This window comes from Calliphora vicina, chromosome 2 (genome assembly GCF_958450345.1).
Source record: "Calliphora vicina chromosome 2, idCalVici1.1, whole genome shotgun sequence".
NCBI classification, from domain to species: Eukaryota; Metazoa; Arthropoda; class Insecta; order Diptera; family Calliphoridae; genus Calliphora; species Calliphora vicina.
In genome coordinates this window covers 105,735,309-105,758,749 of record NC_088781.1, presented here as the reverse complement: position 1 = coordinate 105,758,749, position 23,441 = coordinate 105,735,309, and the positions used below count along the sequence as shown (strand labels likewise).

Here is a 23,441-nt window from a genome sequence, read left to right as displayed (position 1 = left end):
TGCTGTGGCTGATATTCTCTTGTAATTTAACATTATTATAACCAAAATTGTAGTTTTCACTCGAAGATCATATCTTTAGTCGTTCTTTTGAACCAACCTTATCTAGAAGATTCCATGATCTTCACAGAAATCGAATGAATGTCTTTTAACGTTATTACTATTATAAATTTAATAAAAACCATTATTTTCCTTTCTAATACCTTTATTACAATTATTTTAGACGCTCTCTCAATCTCTAAATCCAAAGCATACTTTTAGGATAATATTTTAAGAAAATGCTGTTACTGATATTCTCTTGTCATTTAACATTATTTTAACACATGTTTTTTATATATTTTCAAATATTTATATTATATCGATTATTTTACATTTTATTACACCCCTAAACAACATTTTTCCAAACACTCTATTCTTTATTTAATGTTTTCCATACTTTTTTTAGACTAAATGTTGGTTTTTTATGACACCCTGCATACAAGTAGATACATACATGGATACATTATTGTTACATTTTTTTTGTTCGACCCTTCATCTGACTTATGATGTCTTGTATTTTATGTTGCTGACATAACATAAAATTCTATTTTCAGGTCAGTTTGTAGTCAATTGTTTAGGGCTTAAGTATGGGAACGGCTTATAGATATTTTTTTGCGAAAATATATGAAAATTTTGTTGAAATAGAAAGAATGTAAAGAAAATCGATTATAGTAGAAAAAATATAGTAAAAAGTAGTAAATTTTTCTAGGAAAATAAACTAAAATGAACAATTGTACTAAAAAAAACACAAGTAATTTAAGTTGGTACTATTAAGATGGAGATTAAGGAAGCCTCTATATAAAGTCAGTATTATATTCATGAAAATATTTCGAAACATTTAAGACACCACAGTAAGTTCCTTTTAAGAGTTTAAGAGTTAAACTTAAAGAAAATTTTATTAGATTAACCAGTTTATATTACATAAATATTATAAGAAGGGGAAGGACTACATCAATCACTGATTCATAAAATCTACTCTACTATACAATTTTAATATCGACTTTTAAAAATAGGATATTTTGAAAACTTTAGATATGTAAATTAAATCCAAATCTATCTATCCTCTTACCCAAATCCATTCGTATTTTTTCTTCTTGGACCAGCACTCAGGGGATGACCCTACTCATGCAAAGCATTGTGTTGGAACTATGAAAATAGGTTATAGGAGGGAGGAAAGATGGAGTAGTGTTTGTGGACTTTCGATTAGAATTTTCCTACATTGAAAATTACAGGCTAAAGAACGGCTAAAGAACGAAATTCCCGGTCGTTTGTTGTGCGGTCCACTGGCCAATCGACCACAAATGGATGTGATCTTGATAAAAAACGTGTATTGCCGGCGAATCAATAGAGTTGAATACCCTACTGTCACCTCCTATATGTGATCGAGAAGCTCCAAAATTGACATTGAAGCACCGGCCCGTACATGGGAGTTTTATTCCATTTTTGGTCGGATATAAGTGGTGTTAATTAATAGTGAGGATATTAGATGGAGAAATCAGAGAAACCTGAATGCTTCTTTCGACATTTGAAACACATTGTCATGTCCAGAACATCAAGAGCGCCTGATTCCACAATTTTTAAACCACCCATAAATACAGATGAAGCGACATGGTCAATCATTCGTTTTTGCTTCTACATGCAACACTGAGTCCTGCGAGCGTTGAAAGCGACCCTATTTGCACGATACCATTCGGAGATTGTCAGAAGGTGCCGATTAAGGAAATCATTCATGTTTTGCCTAATTGCTTCAATTTCCGACAGGCTTGGTCTGTAATTGAATGAATATGAATAGCAAATGTTGCTGTCGTTTAGAAGAATAATGAATAGAGTAGGAGAAAGAATGGAGCCTTGCGGTACCCCTGAATTTATCTAGAGCTGGTTTGATGAGATCCAATCTATACCAATTCGTATAGTGCGATCTGTGAGAAAGTTCAATATAAATCGAGAGAAATTAATACCGGCACGCCTTGGAAATATCTAGAGCCACTTTCATCAAAACGGTGAATGGAACGACATAATTTTGGCTCTACGAAGGCTAGCAAGTCTCCCGTAGATCGTCCTCTATGGGACGTTAAGTAAATTGTTTGACTCAAAAAATTTAACCAGATGGTAGTTTACCGTACTTTCCATAACTTTGGAAAGTGTAGAACAAATTGCAACTGAACGGTTATTAGTCTCTCCCTTTTTAGGAATTGGCATGATATTAGCAACCTTCCAACATACAGGCAATACGAAGAAACGATATGAAATGCTGAAAAGGTTAGCTAATGGACGAGCTAACTTCAAGACCAGCACAGGTATGCCATTTGTCCGAGGAGAATTATTTACGTTGAGATCCGATACAACCCTTTTTACAGCATGAGCTCGAAGAATATGTTTGGCATAGCCAATAATACTCTTTCAAATTCGGACAGTGGTTGATGACATTCCGGCAAGTGAGAATTACTTACGAATAAATCAGCTAAGAGGTTAGCTTTATCGACCGGGTCTATGAATGTTTGGTCATCCTTTAAAAGAGTCGGAATTGAGGAACTAGCTTTATGCTTTACTTTTTTAATAGAAGACCAAAATCTTTTACTACTCCGGGGAGTAGTAAGAACTTTAGTTCGAAGAGGTTGCTCGTATTGAGCTTTTTCGTACCTACATATACTTTGGCTCACGAAGATCTTGCATTTTTGTGAGGCGAATCAGTTTCAGGGTTTTGCTTATTGCGCCAAGTTTTGAATGCTTCCTCTGTGGGTCTGATTGCTATTTTGCACGTCTGAATAAACCAAGATTTTCTAATCGAAAATTAAAGTCATTGATGTTATTGTCTAGGAAAAAAAGTTTTCAATTAAAATTTCGATAGAAATCGTTCAGCTCAGCCCAACGAGCCTTTTCGTAGATTCAAATTTAAAGTTTCGTAGCTGTTTTTGAAACATTGCAAAGTTCCGAGAGCGAATAGGAGTCGGAAATGGTTGAATGATCCGAATTACCGTTCGTTATTGAGTTAAAAAAAAGAAAAAAAAAAAGTAGGAATCAAAGATCAGCAAGGTTCCCTACCACTACACCAAATACAGAGGGCGTTGTTTCTAGGCAACGACAGATGGCAGCCCCATTATCCTAGACCAGCTACAGCAGACCAATCATCTACTTAGCTTGAACAACAATCGATTAAGGAAACTGACACAATGCAATAATAACAATAGATTGGATCCTTATGGCGACATCATACATGTATCCGACGACCCGCTACAGCAGACCAATCAGCTACTTAGCAGGAACAACAACTGTTTAAACTGATACAAAAAAAAATAACAATGGATTTAATGGCAACATCGTACATGGAACGCACGATAACTAGGACAGTGCAATCTACATGGGAAATACACGAAAAAACAACTGCAACAATTCGTATAAGATGGAGATGCTTTGTTTAAGCCAAATGCCCCCAAGTGAGGTAATGCAATAAAAATTGTTCACATTCCGATAGTGAAAAGGAGGCGGATATGGTGCAATGTTCCGAATTACCGCTCGTTATTGAGTTAATAATGCAATAAAAATTGTTCACATTCCCACTACTAGGGCAATCCTTCTGATTCCTTATAGAATCATCCTAGGAATCCAAAAATGCAGGTGGTAACAATTCTCCCCCTTCTCTTTATTATTGCAGCTACTGCTGAAGTCTATAGTCACAACTTGAGAGCACCCAACAAGTAATGGAGAGGTCAGTCAGATATTTGTCTACTGATTATTCATGGAGAGCCACATATCAAACCGTATGGTAGAGTCCACTGATCTGAAATTTCAATCTACAATTTGACTCTAAAACCATACGAAAATGGTGATCAATCATGCACGGGTTACGACTTTGACAACATAGGTTTTGAAGCATCATTGCTAAAAATGTCCCTAACAATATTTTGATATTCTTAAAAAGCTTTATACCTGCCTTAACTGGAGGTCTTTAGAAGCTTCAGTCGTAGATCTAATCATTAATTAATCATAGGTCTTTATAAGCATCAATCGTAGATCGTTATAAGCTTCAATCGTAAATCAAATCCTTAATCGGAGGTCTTCAATCGTAGATATTAATAAGCTTCAATCACAGGACTTTATAAGCTTCAATTGTGTGTGATTATAAGTTTCAGTCGGAGGTCTTTACAAGCTTTAATCGCAGATCTTTATAAGTATCAATCATATGTATTTAAAAGCTTCAATCGTAAGTCTAATCCTTTATCGGAGGGGTTTATAAGCTTCAATTGTAGATCTTTATTAGAATCAATCATAGGTCTTTATAAGCTTGAAGCAGAGATCATTACGAGCTTCAATCGTAGATTTTAATAAACTTCAATCATAGAACTTTACAGCAGTTGTATGTGTTTATAAGTTTCAGTCGGAGGTCTTTACATGCTTTAATTGTTGATCTTTATAAGCTTGAAATATAGCAGGTCTTTATAAGCTGCAATCGTAGGTGTTTATAAGTTTCAATCGGAGGGTTTATATGCTTCAATCATAGGTCTTTATAAGCTTCAATCATAGTTTTTTATAACCATCAATTCCAAATCTTTATATGTTTCAATCACAGGGTTTATATGCCTCAATCATAGGTCATTATAAGGTCTTTCATAAAACAATTTAAAACAAATAATGCCAATAACTAGAGATTAAAGTTAGCATTACCTATCACCTTTTCACAAATCCCATAATTTAGAGAAAAAAATGTTCTTTTTGTTAAAATTTGTATTTATTCCTTCAAAAAATTTAATTTCTTCTAACCTACTAAACTCAAATCACTTTAAAATGACATGTATCATTTTAAAGTGATGTGTATGTGTCTGATTTTTTGTCGGTTTCATTCAACCTCTCTCCTTCACTTTGTTTCTTTATCATTTTTCTAATATCCTTCACAATCAATGACCTATAAAAAATGTTGATTTTCCTATGTTTGTCACTTTTGTTACACATCATTGCCTGCCAACATAATCCGGCCTAAACTGATGGCTACCAAACTCAAACAAATTTATTTTGCTCTACATGTACTAGGATCAAAAAAATAAAAAAAAACAAACAACAAAATAAAGACTGCTTAACCACACTCTAACCACTTACAACCATGATTCCTTTTCCACACTTTTATAATGATGGAAGCTTTTCATATTTAGCTGTGTGGGTTAATACCTTCTATGTTTTTTTGGTAAGACTTGAGAAGGAGAGAGAGAAAAAACCAATAAAATGTTCACACATAACCTCTTTAAAAAATGGGGTAAAAATGTGCTGATGTCCTGGTTTTGGCTTTAAGGCGGCGGAGAAAGCGACAAGTGGAATGTGTGTAAGTAGTTTAAGTCATTGTTAGTCACAAAAAAAAAGTGTGATAATAAAATGAGAAAAGGATGTGAAAAAAAACTGTCACATAGAAGCTATGATGATGTTAAAATCAAACTCATCATCAGCGCTGCATAGCTGTCGACATCATAATCCTTGTTATAGCAAAAAAAATATAAGTAACATCAATGTCAGCTTTAAACAAAAATGATGTATTGTTAAAGTTTTATAAAAAGAATTTGAAATATTTAAAAAATTTGGAAAAATATTAAAAGAAATTTAATTTCCTTTTAAACAATTTCATTACCTAAATTTATCAGTTTCACTTTCCGTTTTCCTGTCCTTCTCTCTTCTGTTTTTTCTTGATTATTTTTTTCAAAAATGTGGCTGCTAATGTGTTGTGTTGGTGTGCGTTTTAATAGTCCTTTATATGCTATGAAATTAATTCCTAAGATGTTTTTAGTTAATTACCTCATTGTAGACACAAGGATATTATTTCTTTAGCATTTTTATACATCAAAAAGTCATAATCATTATAATAAAAATATATGCCACTACATTCATTGTTATATTTGCAAATTATGTTAATTGTTAGAAGCGGTTGTGGCATAGAATTTAGTAAGAATAATTAAATTAAGCAGCTATAAACCAATAAAAACATTAAGGAGTATAAACTAAATGAAACAAATTATTATAATATTCAAGTAAATATAATAAATTAAAGTAAATCTTTAAAATATATTGTATTTGCTGTTTAAAACCCCAAAATATGCAGAAAACCATTTATTTACATCGCTTAAGCTTTATTATTATCATTCGCCTCATTTTTCTTACAGTGTAAACAAGTATTTCACACAACGCCAAAAAGTATGCTATAAAAATGTATTATCTATTTTTTATAATATTCACTCCTCATTCATTCACTCGCTCTTTCGTTCGTTCACTCAGTCAAACATCAAACCCCACCAACAACAACTATAGCAGCAGCAGCAACCATCAAACAAAATCAACATGCTTACAGCAGCAAAATGTTGACAGATTTGAATGAGAATGAACGCAGAATAACAAAAAAAAAGTAAAATAAAAATTTGAAAATAAGATGAATAACAAAAATTAATGATAAGACAGTGTAGAAATATGACAAAAAAAATAAACAAGAAAATAAATAATAATAATAGAGCACAGACTACAATGGAATATATAAAAACAAAAATAATATTATACATATAAATGTATATTTAAAGTAAATATAATTTTGACAAAATAAAACTTCACACAAATGACAATTTTCCTACCAAAAAAAAAAAAGTATTTTTTTTGCACTAAATTCTGCCATATTTTTTGGGGAGAGTGTGTAAAAAAGCAATATAGATAGATTGTGTTGTTAGTGCGAACAAAAAAATAAACTAAAAACTTTGTAAATTCATGATAAAAATATTTAAAATAAACTGTTTAAATAAAAAATTCTTGTTATTTGGCATGATGATGAATTTTTATATGCATTTAGTTTTGAAATTTGAAATATTTCCTGTTAGTATAGAGTGTTTTTTTTGTTTATTTTTTGTGCTGTTTGTTTTTTTGTGACTGGTTACAGACATTTTAGACATTTCAATAGACAACATGATGAATGAATGAACGAATAGTTTTGTTGCAAGCGTCAAAAAACAATTTTGGGGGGGATGAAAACCCAGCAATTGTTTTAAAAAAGTCTGCTAAAAACTTCTTAAAAAACTGTACTGTAATTCATAATGAATTAGTGTTGATATTGGGAGTATGACTTACAAATGCGAGATTCAGATTTGTAGCTTTTATTTTGAAACATTTATTTGTACATCATAAATTTATTCAAAATATGGGAGCTTTTCAAAATTTGTACCGGGAATTCTCGATACAAATTTCCTGGGAATTTTGCCAATTATTCACTACCCGATTCCCGGGATTTTTAGTCGGGAATCCCGGGAATTAAAAACGGACGAACATGCATAGAAAACGAGTTAGAACTCTGTTTTTTCACCAAAAAACGGTGAAAAGTTATTTACAGTTTTTTGATTATATCTTGGCAGTAATAGACCGCTTATTATTATTATTTATTTGGGGTTTTTCGTATGCAAATTTAAAAACAGAATTCATTATTTATAGAATTTATTTCTTATTGAATCATTCTAATTTCTTTAAATTTCTTCTTCAAATCCATAACAAAATAGCTTCAAAAATTTATTAAATGATTAAATTTTTCTTCAATTAAAAGGTTTAAGACAATTTTTGCAATTAATTTTGTAAATGATTTGATTTAACAAAAACTTAATCATTCGAAATTTGAATAAATTCTGTTATTAATTAACTTTAAAATTTATTCAGTTTAAACAAAGGCTTTGGAACGAATCTAAAAAATTAAATATTACAAATGGATTTATGGAATGAAAGACTGACATTTTTTTAATTACGGATTAAGATTTTAGCGAATTAAGCTCAAATTTTATTAATTAATTCGAAGCTCTGATATTTAATAATTATAACATTAAGTTTTTGTATGAAAATTGGCTATAATATTCCTAATTTACAGTATCATTATATATTTCGGGAATAGCCGGGTACCCTGGAATGTAGAAACAAATTTCCCGATTCCCAGGAATCAAAAAAGATCGGGCTAATTGGAGCGTATACCAGAGAGAGCGTTCTGTAGCGATCTCAAAAAATAGTAGTCGGTCGGGACAACCACTTCATTCTAAACACTTTTTAACAGATATTGCAGCATGTGGCCGTGTGTTGTCATGATGGAATATAACGGTTTCAAGTCTGGCCACATATTCTGGGCGTTTTTCGGCCAATACTCTGGTCAGATGGTCTTGTCAGATTTCAGCAGCTCAGAATAGATAGGACTCTTACTTTAGCGACATGGATATTTGTCTTTGGTGTCGATTCGGCTGGATCGCCTTCACATAAGATCTCTAACGCTTCCAGTTATCGTAATGGATCCAAGTAATGATTCGAGTCAAAAATTATTTTCTTTTATAGCGTTCAAGCATCATTTCGGAAACTCCAAATTGTCATTCAAGGTCTCTTGGCTTTAGTTCGTAATTTTCCTGCTTTTGGATGAATTCTGCTGCTGTTGAGTTGTTGAGTTTTACAACAATCTTTATGGAGTAATGCTTCCAATTCTAGCCTGGGCGATCATTGTCTTTCGTGACAAAATCTCCACTACTGAAGACATAAATTTAAAAAAGGGATGTGATGAATTTGTAAACCTTTTCCGGAAACCCTTCCATTAAGGGTTTTAAAATCTACCACACTTTTTGACACATTTCTTTTGCTCTTCAATTCTCCTTTATCAAGATCCCAATATCTCTCCACTGGCCTTAGCTACAGGCAGTTTGTAGGATTTGCCTCTCTTGATACAAACTCTTCTACCACTCAAGATCTTGCTTACCATAGTGACAGGATGACAAGTCAGGCTAAAAATAGGTTGACACATTAAGAAGTCCTATGAATGGAAGCATCCTTTTTTGTAAACATTCCTTGATGTAAATTTCGGTATTTATAGAGCCCTTTGGAACAAATTTCTGCCATACCAAGAACTTTTTTTAAGAAAATTTTCTCCTTTTGGGTTCTAAACTTTTCTACAACATTTCCTCGATCATCAGCAACATAAAACTATTGACCCGGAAGCTGTGAAAAATTTTCCATACGTACATTTCGTCATCCATTATGCACGAGATATATTTTTTGTATAAAATTTTACTTCAATTTCCTTGCTCTGTTTTTGGTCTATTAATTTTTAGCAGAGTTCCTGTCAGAAACTATTTGAGCCTTGTATGTTTTTAAACCTGCATTGGCTTTAACTTTTCCTACCAAATAGTCCGCGTAATCAGCTAACCGGACTGCTTTCCTACCGGATGTGTTGGAGCTCTTTTGAAAATTCTTTCTATTTATTGGCTTTAGAAACATCATGTGGACCATTCCATTTACCTGAACCAGGTTTCTACCAACGGACGACTTCTTTCGATACTGTTTAAAAACATTGGTTTTTTTTCGTCACTCATTTTAATCAGATTAACAACAAATAAACATAAATGACATTAAACATAATAACTGAAATAATTTTCAAAGGAATCTTGGTAATAAAAAAAATCAAATAATACTTGGGTTAAACGTTTTAATAAAAACCATGTGTTAAGGTTTTTTCGATCTCAGTCCTTATTGTAATTTTGACACATAACAAAATGAACAACCTTTTGCAACAACAAGTGTTTAGATGATAGAGAACAATTTTAAACCTTGAGAGAGTGCATAATAAGGATCTTTGTTTCTCAATTTGTATATAATTGTTAGCAAAAGTTTTTGAAAGACGCCTTCTATACAAATTATATAAAATGGAAAGTTGTCCTTAATTTAGAAACTATTTACAATTTCTTTTTTTTATCAACACAAAATATTAAATGTTTTCATTATTCTTATAAAAATTTTTCACTGGGTTCCCGGCTCTATTCATTAGAGAAAACTACAAACAAAAAAAAACATTTCATTTTAGAATTTTTAAATATGAAAAATAAATTTTCCATTTTATTTCTTATTTCAGTTTTTATTTTATTATTTTTCACTCACAAAAAAACGTTTGTTTTTCTAGCTGCATTTTTCATTAAAAAATCAGCTTGACAACCGTAAATACTTATCAGTTTTGTTGTTAAATTGTTTTTTTTTAAATTTTTATTAAATAAAAATAACATTAAATAATTGATAAACATTTTTATTTAGTTAATGTTGCTAATACAAAAACAAACAAAAAAACCAATGCATTTTATATTTAATGGAACAAAATAACAAAAAAAAGATCACCTGATTTAAAAAAAAATCAACAAAAAACCTAAATACATTTTTTCGTATTAATAAATTATGAATTTGCCGAAAAAAAAAATAATAATGTATAAATAAAAATAATACAATGTTGGCAAATAATGCACATATATGGCCAAGGTTCAATATGGATTTAAATAAATAATCTAAGAACTGTGAATGGCAATGTAATAAGTGCATGGTTGGTTTTAAAGAATTTAAGAAACTGGGTTTTGAAAATCAAATTCATAATTAAATAGATCTGCATAATTCTTTAGTTTAAACAAGTTCTTTAACAGAACTTTACATATTTTCAGGGGTACATACATTTAAGGAACAAAAGCGTTATTATAGGCAGGAAACTAAGCTAATTTTCAGCGTTTGGGTTTTAAGTGACGAAGAACAGTTTAAGGCTTTGGAATCATCAAAAATCCAATAAGTCCAAAATAACTCACTGTAATTGACTTAATGTATATTTATATTAAATTAACATAAATTCAAAGAATTCAAGGAATTCATAGTTTTAATGAATTTTAAAATTTCATAAATGTAGATTGACTCAATGTATAATAATTTACTCAATGAACTATTATTTTAAGGAATTCATTGTTTTAATGAATTTTATATTGATTTTGAAATTTCGTAAAGATGCTGGGAAATTATCTATATGTTCCGTGAGTTAATGTTAATTGTAGTTTAATTAAATATACATTCACTCACAGTAATTTACTCAATGCATATTGATCTTAAGAAATTCATTGTTTTAATGAATTTTTGATTTTAACATTTCGTAAAGATGCTGGGTAATTCTGTACATATTCCTTGAGTTAATTTAAAGTATAGCTTGACTAAATAAACATTGACTGTGTGTTAACTCAATGTAATTGTGTCTTTAAGGAATTCATTATTTTAATGAATTTTATATTTCGTAAAGATGCTGGGAAATTATGTACATATTCCTTGAGTTAATGTAAAGTGTAGCTTGACTAAATAAACATTGTTAGTAACTCAATGTAATTGTATCTTAAGGAATTCATTATTTTAATGAATTTTATATTGATTTTGACCTTTTATAAAGAAGCTGGGAAATTATGTACATATTCCTTGAGTTAATTTAAAGTGTAGCTTGATTAAATAAACATTAACTCAGTGTTAGTAACTCAATGTAATTGTATTTTAAGGAATTCATTATTTTAATGAATTTTATATTGATTTTGACATTTAGTAAAGATGCTGTGAAATTATTTGCATGTTCCTTGGTTAATGTAAAGTGTAGCTTGATTAAATAGACATTGACACAGTGTTATTAACTCAATGTAATTTTATCTTAAAAAGTTCATATTTTTAATGAATTTTATATTGATTTTGACATTTCGTAAAGATGCTGGGAAACTATGTACATATTCCTGGAGTTAATGTAAAGTGTAGCTTGACTAAATAAACCTTTACTCAGTGTTATAAACTTAATACAATTTTATTTTATGAAGTTCATTATTTTAATGATGTATATATTGATTTTGAAATTTCGTAAAGATGCGTGGAAATTATCTACATGTTCCTTGAGTTAATGTTAAGTGTAGCTTGAGTAAATAAACATTGACTCAGTGTTTTTAACTCAATTTAATTTTATCTTAAAGAGTTCATTGTTTTAATGAATTATATATTGATTTTGACATTTCGTAAAGATGCTGGGAAATCATGTACATGTTGCTTGAGTTAACTTAATGTGTAGCTTGATTAAATAAACATTATTCAGTGTTAGTAACTCAATGTAATTGTATCTTAAGGAATTCATTATTTTAATGAATTTTATTTCGTACAAATCGGAGGAAATTATGTACATATTCCTTGAGTTAATGTAAAGTGTAGATTGATTAAATAAACATAGACTCAGTGTTAGTAACTCAATGTAATTGTGTCTTAAGGTATTCATTATTTTAATGAATTTTATATTGATTTTGGCATTTAGTAAAGATACTGGGAAATTATGTGCATGTTGCTTGAGTTAATTTAAAGTGTAGCTTGATTAAATAAACATTACTCAGTGTTAGTAACTCAATGTAATTGTATCTTAAGGAATTCATTATTTTAATGAATTTTATTTCGTACAAATCCGTGGAAATTATGTACATGTTGCTTGAGTTAATGTAAAGTGTAACTTGACTAAATAAACATTGACTCATTGTTAGTAAATCAATGTAATTTTATCTTGAAAAGTTCATTATTTTAATGAATTTTATATTGATTTTGATATTTCGTAAAGATGCTGGGAAATTATGTACATGTTGCTTGAGTTAATTTAAAGTGTAGCTTGATTAAATAAACATTACTCAGTGTTAGTAACTCAATGTAATTGTATCTTAAGGAATTCATTATTTTAATGAATTTTATTTCGCACAGATGCGAGGAAATTTTGTACATATTCCTTGAGTTAATGTTACGTGTAGATTGATTAAATAAACATAGACTCAGTGTTAGTAACTCAATGTAATTGTATCTTAAGGAATTCATTATTTTAATGAATTTTATATTGATTTTGAAATTTCGTAAATATGCTGGGAAATTATCTATATGTTCCGTGAGTTAATGTAAAATGTAGCTAGATTAAATATACATTGACTCAGTATTAGTAACTCAATGTATTTGTATCTCAAGGAATTCATTATTTTAATGAATTTTATATTGATTTTGACATTTCGTAAAGATGTTGGGAAATTGTGTACATGTTCATTTATATAATATAAAGTGTAGCTTAATTAAACAAATATTCTCTCAGTGTTATTAACTCAATGTAATTATATCTTAAAGAATTCATTAATTTAATGAATTTTATATTGATTTTGACATTTTATATAAATAATTTTGAAAAAGGCGCCCTTTTGTACCTCATACAAGAAGAGAATGAGTTCCAACATACTGGTCTTTCCTTTCACTTTACAATACCCTAACAATTTCACATTTTCCCTGAATTTCAACAATTTTAATTAAATATTTTCAAGTGTCCACAAACTAATAGTAAAACAGCAGTCATAACTACCAAATTCAAGGTAAACATTTTATATAGAATTTTGTTCACATGTTGAAATACAAAAAAAAATAAAAATAAATTACGTTGGTTTTTTATGTATTTTCTACTTCCCATTTAGATTTATTGAAAAGTTTTTTTTTTGCTGCTGCTCTTATTGTTATCTGCTGCTCACAACAAAAGAAGGAAGAAGGACTTTAAAGTTGTTTTTTTTTGTTGTTCATATTATTTCAATGAAATGAAAACTGTTATATAAAAAAAGTGCTGCTACCCAGCTATCTAGCAAAACAATATATTTAACTCTTTCGGTATTTGAACAACAACAGTAGCTGGGGCAGCAGCAAGCAGCAAGCAGCAATAGCAACAGCAAAAACTAGCAATAACTGCAAAAAATATGAGCAAAAGGGGGGAAATAAAAAGTGTAATAAAAACAAAACTTTCAAATGTGGCAACAGGGACAAAATATGGTTAGGTAAGTTAAGGTTGGCCAAGGCTATACACTAAAATATTCAAAATGTTAACAACTTCTCTCTGTACTGATTATATTTTTTAAAAATGTTCAAAATTCTTTGTATTAGATACAAAATTTCAGTAACATTGCTCTACTTCCGGAGCTAGTTACATGGATTTTCAAATGTTTATTTGTATCTTCATATCTCTGACATTTTTCCTCCCCATCGTGTCCTAAATGAGGTATTTTGGATCCTTATTAAATGATAAGACGACTTTGTTCTAGAATCTTTTTTCTAAGCAGTTTGGTGTTGAAAATCACTTGAGTAGAAACTAAAATAATTAACCTAATATGCTACAACCTTGAAATGCTGATATGTTTCAACATTAGTACTGCTCCCTACTTAGCTTGTTGTTGTAATGTGTGTATTAGCAAGCATTTTGTTGCACTCTTACCGCCCTGTTTTATTTGTCTAAACAACAAAATGTTGCCTCAACTGCAACATAGTGCAATTATTATCAAAACTACACAAATATGCTAGTAAATGTGAATATATACACATAAATGCATAAATATCCAGTGAAGAATATAAAAATACAATATTCCATTTTTATTATAATCTATACAATATAGAGACAAAAAGTAACAATAACAAAATTGCATACAATTGTTGAAGTAGAAAAATATATTTATTGTTAGTTTTTTTTTCATCTTCAAAATACAAAAAAAAAAATATCATATTGTTAGATACCAGTTGTGTGTGGACAACACACACACATATATAGAATCATATACATGAATATGTTGAAAAAATGCTTAAAACACTTAAAAAATAATGCTACTTTTATATACAAAAAAAGGACATGCTCACACATATGAGTACATAGTGTATTTATGTATGAAATTGATACAAGAGAATTAAAAGTGCTTTTACTAACCTAGATTTTAAATTTACTTATACATTAGGGTGGTCCTTATTTTGCACTTTTTGGAAATTCGATACTCTGTAAGTTTGAAATGTTCTCCGAACATCTAGGGAACCTAATGCTGAAAATTCGAGCAAAATCTGCTAACCTTTAGAAATTGTATATTTTATTTGAAATTTCGAATTTTGCAACATTTTCCAAAAAACTTAAATGTAAAAAGAAATCCAATTACAATAATATTAGTTTTCGTATTTCATTTACTCATATCAAGTCAAGCGAACCAACTTTTGAAATCGATGTCTTCTGAACGGTATGAAATTTGCACCAAGGTAGCCCTATTGAATCGGTCAAGGACTCTCAGAGTTTGACATTTTGGACAAACAGGTGATTTTTCTCATTTCACTGGTTGCTTAGGCCAGATCATGAGGAAACCTTTTCACAAAAGGCTTTAGAACATTGGTAGGCAAAAAGAGGCATTTAATTTGTGTGCTCTTTTGGGTAAAAAATAAAATATCCACAACAACATCAAGAAACTGAATGAAATGTGTGTATTTTCACGCTCTATTACGCTCTTTTGTTCACATTTGGGTTGTTTGACGAAAATCATCGTAACCTGAACAATATGAACGCCTACCAAGGCTTTAGAAAAACTAAAGATATTATACAAATTAAACACTAGAGTGAATGAGAGTTACAGACACTCAAGCTTTATTTGTAAAAATATCAAAACACCAACAATAAACAGTGAGTTTATCCTTTCTTACATTCCCTACTACAATTGGTTGGTTTCTTTTCAACTCAAACTGTAGTTTGTAAGTGCGTAAAGAAAAAATAAAACAACTTACTTTATTGTTTTCGCAAGAAAATCAAAATAAAGAGAGTTGCCAATTTTTAGTCTTGATGCACGGGCACCTGCTGCAAATTTTTCGATTATTTTTTCAAAATGGGCCCTTTTTTCTGTTCAGCTAAAAAACAATTAAAAAAAGTCAAAAAACTTTTAGATTTTGCCAAAAAAAAAATCAAACATTTTATGTCTTGAGTTACAAAACATTTATTTTGATAGATATCCCACTTGCATACCACTCAGCGACAAATAAGATCTTAAAGGAAAAGACCTAAGCTTTCTTTTGTGCAAAAAAAGATCCATTTTGAAAAAAAGTCGACAAAGTTTTTGATTTTGCAAAAAAAGTCGAAAATAGTATGTTTTGAGTTACAAAAGGTCTTCAAGGAAACCCCCTATGCTCTTTTTTGAGAAAAAAGGGCCCATTTTTAAAAAAAGTCAAAAAAGAGAAAAAAATATCAAACATTTTTTATTTTTTAATTTTTTTTTTTTGAATGATTGTAGAAATAGCTAACTAATCTACTTGGGGCACATTTTGCTAAGTACAATAAGTAATAAGACCAGCTTTTATTCGGTTTCATAGGTCGTCTGCAGAACCACCTGTTATAGTCAGAAGACTTCCAAGATAGCAGAACGTTGTTACGTCTTCAAGATTCTTATCATCTATTGCGAATGCTCTGTTGTTAGAAGCATTAGTTATCATTGCTTTAGTTTTGGCAATATTTATTTTCAGACCAGCCTTAGCTGCTTCAGTTTGTATTGCATTGATCTTAGCCTGCATATCATTGAAGTTGTGGGATAGTGGTCATATATCGTCGGCATCTTCTAGCCTTTTGTTGAATCCTCAAGTTATTCCCCTCTGTTCACACGAGGCTCTTCTCATTATTTTATCCAGAACGTTTTTAAAGAGTAGGGGCGACAGAACACAGCCTTATCCTACTCTAGGTTTAATTGTAAATGAGTCACTAATACTGCCATCAAGAAGGATTCGACAGTCTTCGTTGTGATATAGGACTTTAACAATGTCAGTTAATTTTTTTTTTTACTTTGTGTGCTTGCGGACTCTATATGGCTGAAAAGCGTACCGAAACCTTTCTCAAAATCGATGAATATCAAGTAGAGCGGCATCCTGCACTCAACAGATCGCTGAATTCTGATCCGTAAACTGTTGACATGGTCAATGCCAGCCTGCTCATTGCGGAGAAGCGGATCGAATGAGACTGATTCCCAATTTTTGCATTGTGACAAGTCTCTTTTTATTAGTATATTAATAATAAGTCATCGCAAAATAAGTTTATTACCTAAAGATATTTCATAACGCAGGCGCGGATCCAGGTCAACAATTTGGGGGGGAGAAAAATTAAAATTTGTTCTACATTTTTCTTTTTATTCCATTTTTATATGGAAACTTTTTGGTTTTGGGGGGGGATTTCCTATTTCACCCCCTCTGGATACGCGCCTGTCATAACGTGGTAAATAAACTTAGCGCTAATTTCAGGTGATGATTTCAATAGTTCAGGAGCTTTGTTATTTTTCAGGGATACCAGAGTCTCCATAATTTCGGGAATTTCCGCACACTAACCCATAATTGGTACAACCATTAAAATTTACATTTTTAATTCAAATTAAGCATTTATTAGTTAGAATCGTTAAAGATATTTTATTTGTTTGGTATTGAGTTTGTTTTTTATTTGTTATGGGAGGGAGGAAAGAGGGAGTAGTGTTTATAGACATTCAATTTGGACTTTCCTACATTGAAATTGATGGTAAGTTTGTTCCATATATATGGACAGTACGGCTAAAGAACGAATTTTCTCCGTAGTGTGTTGTGGGGTCCACAGGACAATCGACCACAAAGGGATGTGTTCTTGATGAAAACCGAGTATACGTAAAAATCTACCGGTATCAGGAACATGTTCGTAAATTTCATTCGATTGTAGTACCGATAGAACAGTGAAACGCTGACCACAATGTGTCGGTGCTCCAGGGTATAAATAGATACCCTACTGTCACCAATAATCTCCTTCCCCCTCTCATGTACACGGTCGGGAAGATACAAATTTGACTTTGAATCACCGGTCCATACATGCGAGTTGTATTCCATTTTCGATCGGATATTGCTGGTGTTAATAGTGAGGAGATCAGATGGAGTGAAGTAGTTCCTACACAGTTTCACAAAACCAAGACACTAGAATGCTTCTTTCGGCACTTGAAAAATTTGTTTATACCAGCGGATATCACAATGTATTCCCTAATTTCGTCAGAACACATTCGATTGTAGCACCAATGGAACAGTGAAACGCAGCTCACATTGCGTCGGTGCACCAGCGAAGCAATAGAGTTGGTTACCCCAAAATAGAGAAGCTCCAAAATAGAGGTTGAATCTCCGGCTCATACATGGGAGCCGGCTTCATTTGCTCACATTGCTTTCTCATGGGCATCATCTGTATTTACACCACCAATAAATACAGATGAAGCGACATGATCCTTCGTTCGTTTTTGTGTCAACATGCAATACTGAGTCTTGCGAGCTTTGAAAGCGACCACATTCAGAGATTGTCACAAGGTCCCGATTAAGGGAATCATTCATGTTTTGCCTCATTGCCGCAATCTCCGACAGACTTGATATATAACTGAATCAATATGAATGGCTGTCATCAGCAAAATAATAGATAGGCTTGGAAGTTTGACGTAGAAGTTAGTTTAGAAAAATAAAGAATAGATTAGGCGAAAGAACGGAGTCTTGCAGTACCTCTGAATTCATTCGTATGAACTTGTTTGATGAGGAGATCCCATATATAACAACTCGTATAGCGCGATCTCTGAGAAAGCTCGATATAAATCGAGAGAAGTTATTACCGACATCAAAAGCAATAAGTTTTGATAAAAGAGCACCATGCCACACTCTACCAAACGACTTGGAAATATCTAGAACGACCAGTTTAATTTCGCCAAAACGGTGAATGGAAGGACACCATTTTTCCGATAGGTAGGTAGAGCATCATCTATGAAAGTCATGCTGGCAGTCATTAAGAAAACTTTTGGACTCTAAATATTTAACCAGATATTAGTTTACCATACTCTCCATAACTTTGAAAAGTGCAGAAACAAATTGCTATTGGACTGTAATTTTCAGGATTATAAAAATTAAACGCTTCGTAGCTGTTTGTGATACATTGCGAAGTTCCGAGAGCGAAAAGCAGGTGGAAATGATACAGTGATCCGAATTAGCAAGAGGTGCAAGAACATCCACTTCATACTTTTTAGGGTGTGAGGTGAGAAAAAGGTCAAGAGTGTTTATTGCAAAGTTCCGAGAGCGAAATGATCCGAATTAGCGAGAGGTGCAAGAGCATACACTTCATAATTTTTAGGGTGCGAGTCAAGATTGTTATGTTGGTGTCCTTCAACACATGAAATGTGGGCTTTTTCACTAATAGCGCAAGGTGGTTATGCCCGGCGAGTAGCTCAACATGACGGCCTTCTGTAGTCGATTTTTCTAAAATGTTCATCTTTTTTTATTAGATTACGGAGAACAATTTTGGGTGCTGCGGAGCATCGAAAATCCAGAAAAGTTAAAAATAAGAGTCACCCTAATAAATCTGCATACATATGTTTTCATATTTATAAATGTACACAAATAAGTTAGTATGTATATGTGCAGATATTTATGCATCTGTGTTTATATTTGGAAATTTATATCCCATCTTCTTTATATTGTATTTTTTTTTCTTCTGTATTTGGTATTAAAATGTTGAATTGTATCTACTTAAAATTTATATTTTCAATTATCCAATAAACTTACTATGAGATATGAGTTCTATGTTATATAAAATTCTCTTAAGCACATTAAAATCAACTACAACTTTTCCAATCCTAAAAAATTAAATAATAAGACATTTTTGCCATAACCATAGGCACATTTGTAAAGCTATTGTGTACTCGAAAGACAACGAACAATTTTTTCCAGAATTTAAATATTTCCTGTAAAACTGTGTAACTTTTAAACTCTGATATAAAACATTTTAAATAAAAAACATTAAATTTGATGTAATTATTTATATTTTCTTATTTTATTAATTAATTATCACATCATATTCTTACACAACTCTTTAAACTACCAAATATCTAATTGTAGTATTTGTAATCGAAGTGACCCAAGTTTTCGTATTTGTGTTCGAAGTACTTTTCGAAGGTATCCTTGTGGAAGATCTTGACATCCTTGAAGTACATGTTGGGCACGAAGAATTCGTATTCGTCGATTTCGCGATCGAAGGGATAGCCGAAAGGCATCTCATCGATGTAACGAACACCAGAGCCAATGCCGCAAGAGTAAGAGTAGTCGTAGGTGGAGAATTGTTCGTATTCAGCGGTGAAGGGAGTGACGTAGAAGAAGAATTGCATGGGCATACCCTTGTACCAACCACGGGGCAAGAGGAAACGATCAGGGAAAGCACAGTGAGGTTCGCTGATGTCCAAGGGGAAGTCGTATTTGCCTTCGAAAGCAAGCATGACATACTTGTACAATTCAGTGTAGGTGGTGCGGTCTCCAGCAGTCCAGAAGAAGTCTTCGGAGCTGCGCTTGAATTCATTGACACCAGATTTAAGAGTGTAGAAGAAGCTATCGAGTTCCATGAAGTTTTCACGGTTTTCAGTCAAGGAGATAACACGGCCGAATTCATCGTATTTGGGACCCAAGAAGGTGCGGATAACAACCTTTTGGGCTTTGTCAGATTCAATAACGAAATCGAAGTCGAAAGGCTTGTGGTTGAGGCGCATTTGACGAGCCAACAAGGTCTTATCCCAAACGAATTGACCTTCAACGAAAGTCATCTTGTCGTTCATCAAGTTGGTGACATCAAAGTCGACCAAATCGAAGTAGGTAACCAATTCAGAAACCTTAACGTCCTTGATGGTGACACCAGGGAACAACAATTCTTCGTGAGTGTAGGGCTTGACATAGTTGAAGAATTGGAAGTAGACGGAAGCAATCTTCTTGTAGAACATATAGAACATAGGATCACGCATCATGGTCTCGTAGTTCAAGAAAATGTGGGGGTATACTTCGAAATCGTGGGTGTTGACATCACCGAAGTACATATGGGCGAACATGTACCAGTATTTGAAGAAGTAGCTGTCGAAAGTATCAACATTGCCTTGCATGATGCTGCCAATGTATTCAATGGATTCGGGTTTGCGCAAATCAATGGTCTTGCCTTCGTTAGTGACGTAGACACCCTTGGTGATGATTTCATCCAAGCGGTTAAAGAAGTTCATAACCTTGTAGTAGTAATCGTATTTGCCGTAGCTTTCAACTTCGTAGTAGTTCTTGCGGTAAGAGAAACCAACACCGTTGTGGTAAACCAATTGAGAATCGTAACCATGCTCGATGGTATCCAAGAAGGAGAAGTGAGGAATTTCACCGTAACCGTGAGACAAACGTTCCATGTAGTAACGAGACAAAAGTTGACGGACATTGTACAACCAGTATTCACCACGACGATCCTTGTTCAAACCATAGGTTTCGCCATCCAAGAAGAAAGCGTAGTCCATGTTGAGGTAGTACCAGTAGGCGTTCATGCCAACATCTTCAGTGAAGTAAGACAAAGCAGATTCCTTGTTGTAGAATTCAATATCACGAGTGTAGTCAACAGGCATGAAGAACATTTTGGTGCCTTCAAAGATTTCCAAGTATTTAGAGTCCTTGTAGTATTCATCCATGTTTTCGCGCAACATGAAACGGTCCTCAGAGTACCAGTGTTCACCCAAACCCATCATCTTCCACCATTGGTAGGTCTTGAAGTCCTTGGTGTAGAAGTAGTAGTAGTGGTTGTCGTGGTTCTTGTAGAAGGTAGCGTAGTCCTTGTAGAGGATATCCTTGTATTCCTTTTCGTACATGATGTACTTGCTCCAGACATCGTAATCGAATTTCTCAGCTTCGTAAACGAATTTGCTGTTGAAGAAGTATTGAGGGAAGATTTCGTAGATGGAAGGCAAGATCAAGCCATGGAAATCATCACGGTGGATGACGGCCAAAGTCAAAGCATAAACAAACATGCCTTCGTTGCAGTGCATACGAGCAAAGGCAACGTTGCGTTGGAAGACTTCCCAGTTCTTGGCATAATAGAAGAATTCGAACAAACCATAGGCTTGTTTAAGGTGGGTCTGTACCAAGGCACCGAAGAATTCGCCCTTGGGTAAGATGGCACCATATTTGTAGGCTTCGTAGAATTTCTCCATGTACATGTCGAAGTGCTGGAATTTGAAAATAATTATTGTCAAAAAGGAATTTTAGATAGAGGAGTATGTAGAGAATCTTACAGTGTAGTCAGCCTTGTCAAAAGTGAAAGATTTGCCCATTTTGATCCATTCCTCGAACATCAAGGGATCCTCAACACGGTAAACAATTTCGAAAAGGAACTTTTGTTTGGCCAAAAATTCCTTATCGGCTACTTTGACTTCAGATTTAGAGATGCTGCTGCCAGCCACTAGGGCGACAATAGCCAATAAAACAATGGCGATTTTCATTGTTTAGTCCTTCAAGAGAGCGCGTAGAATACAAATCCAAACTGTCCACGGATTAGAGTTTGATGCAATGATCAGATCCAATACCTAAAGACTGCTGATATTTTCAAAAATCTCTGGGTTTTTATACAAATGGATTCGAGTCATATTATCAGTAGAATATTTTTTTAATTATGATTTTTTATATTTATGTTGCACCTGTTAACCTTACAATGAGCATAAAGTATGATAAGAACGTATTAGTTTGCATTATTTTGTTTTGTTTGTTATTCTATCCATATTAGAGGTACGCAAAATATATTTAGTTCAAAACATAGATAAGACTTACAGTTTGAAGTCTACCGAATGCAACATTTCTGCACATATGCAGTGTGCACATACATAACATATATTTTTCACCAAAACTTTCTCGAGACTAGGGAACCTTCGTATATTTGTAGTTGTATTCTTTGTATTTAAGATTATCAGATTTGTTGGTATAATTTTAAATTAGTGTATGTTTGATTATGGATTTATAAACACAATTTTAAACATGACTTAGTCATTTGCTAACTGTGGGATTAAATAGACACACAGAATTTTAAGAGTTTTCATTGTTTCCTTGAATATTATTCGAATAATTTTAATTTTTTTTAAAAAGTACAGAATGAAGTTTTGATGTCGGTTTTTAAATATTTTATTGTTAAAGAAAAACAAAAAATAACGTTAAAGTTAACAATTCAAGTATTGACAATATTAAAAAACATTCGAAATCAAAGTCCATCATCAAATTTTCATTAGAAATATTCTGATTAGATTAACTCCCGAACAATCTATAAATCAATTGACTAGCAAACCCTTTAGTTTCCGTTTTGGAGCTATGCTTTAAAAAATTTGAGCTAGTTAGACATGATCCTGAATTCAAATACAATATAAACGTATTAAGAAATTTTTTATGTCGTTCATTAATTCGGGGTTTAAATTGAGTAAATAATTCTTTAGTAAATACATCAAGATCTATCAACGTTGCCGAATCTTTGCTTAATAAAGCGGTCTTGGGGAATTACACAATAAAGGGAATCTGTCCAATGTTTGATATCATTGTCAGTGAAGGCAGTGCATGATTGACGCACTTATAAATACGCAAAAAGTTTGTTACCATGTTAGATAAAGCTCTTCAACGATGTTCAAAATCATGTATAAGACGAACTCCATGCTTTTCTTGCAACAAAACGTTAGTTTGCAATATTTGTGATTATCATTCGATTTATTAAATATTTTGCAACTCTTACGTAAGATCATGGCCTTCATGTATTTCAATGTAATCATTATAAATGTCATCCTCAATATCACTTTCGACGACGTTTCAAAATCACATTCTCCATCACATTCAACTCCACTTTAATCTAAGTTAAAATTTTGATTACTAATTGCGATTCTTCTAATATTTCGCCAGCTAAATAACAAATACTTTATTCCGTACCTTTTATTTTCATTGGTTCAAGTCCTAAGTCCTATTTTTAAATA

General features: G+C 32.2%; 2 protein-coding genes across 2 annotated transcripts in view; both read right to left on the bottom strand.

Annotated features, from left to right (window-relative positions):
• Positions 1-23,441, bottom strand: part of Sema1a (semaphorin 1a) — a 751,515-nt gene that overhangs the window by 332,920 nt on the left and 395,154 nt on the right. The gene's annotated exons all lie outside the window — the stretch shown is intronic.
• On the bottom strand, positions 19,455-22,024 carry LOC135952433 (arylphorin subunit C223-like). The gene is made up of 2 exons (XM_065502358.1): positions 21,732-22,024; positions 19,455-21,665 (listed from the first exon to the last, which is right to left on the bottom strand). Exons 1-2 carry the CDS (start codon positions 21,936-21,938, stop codon positions 19,539-19,541), a joined length of 2,334 nt encoding a protein of 777 aa, XP_065358430.1. The 5' UTR covers positions 21,939-22,024; the 3' UTR covers positions 19,455-19,538.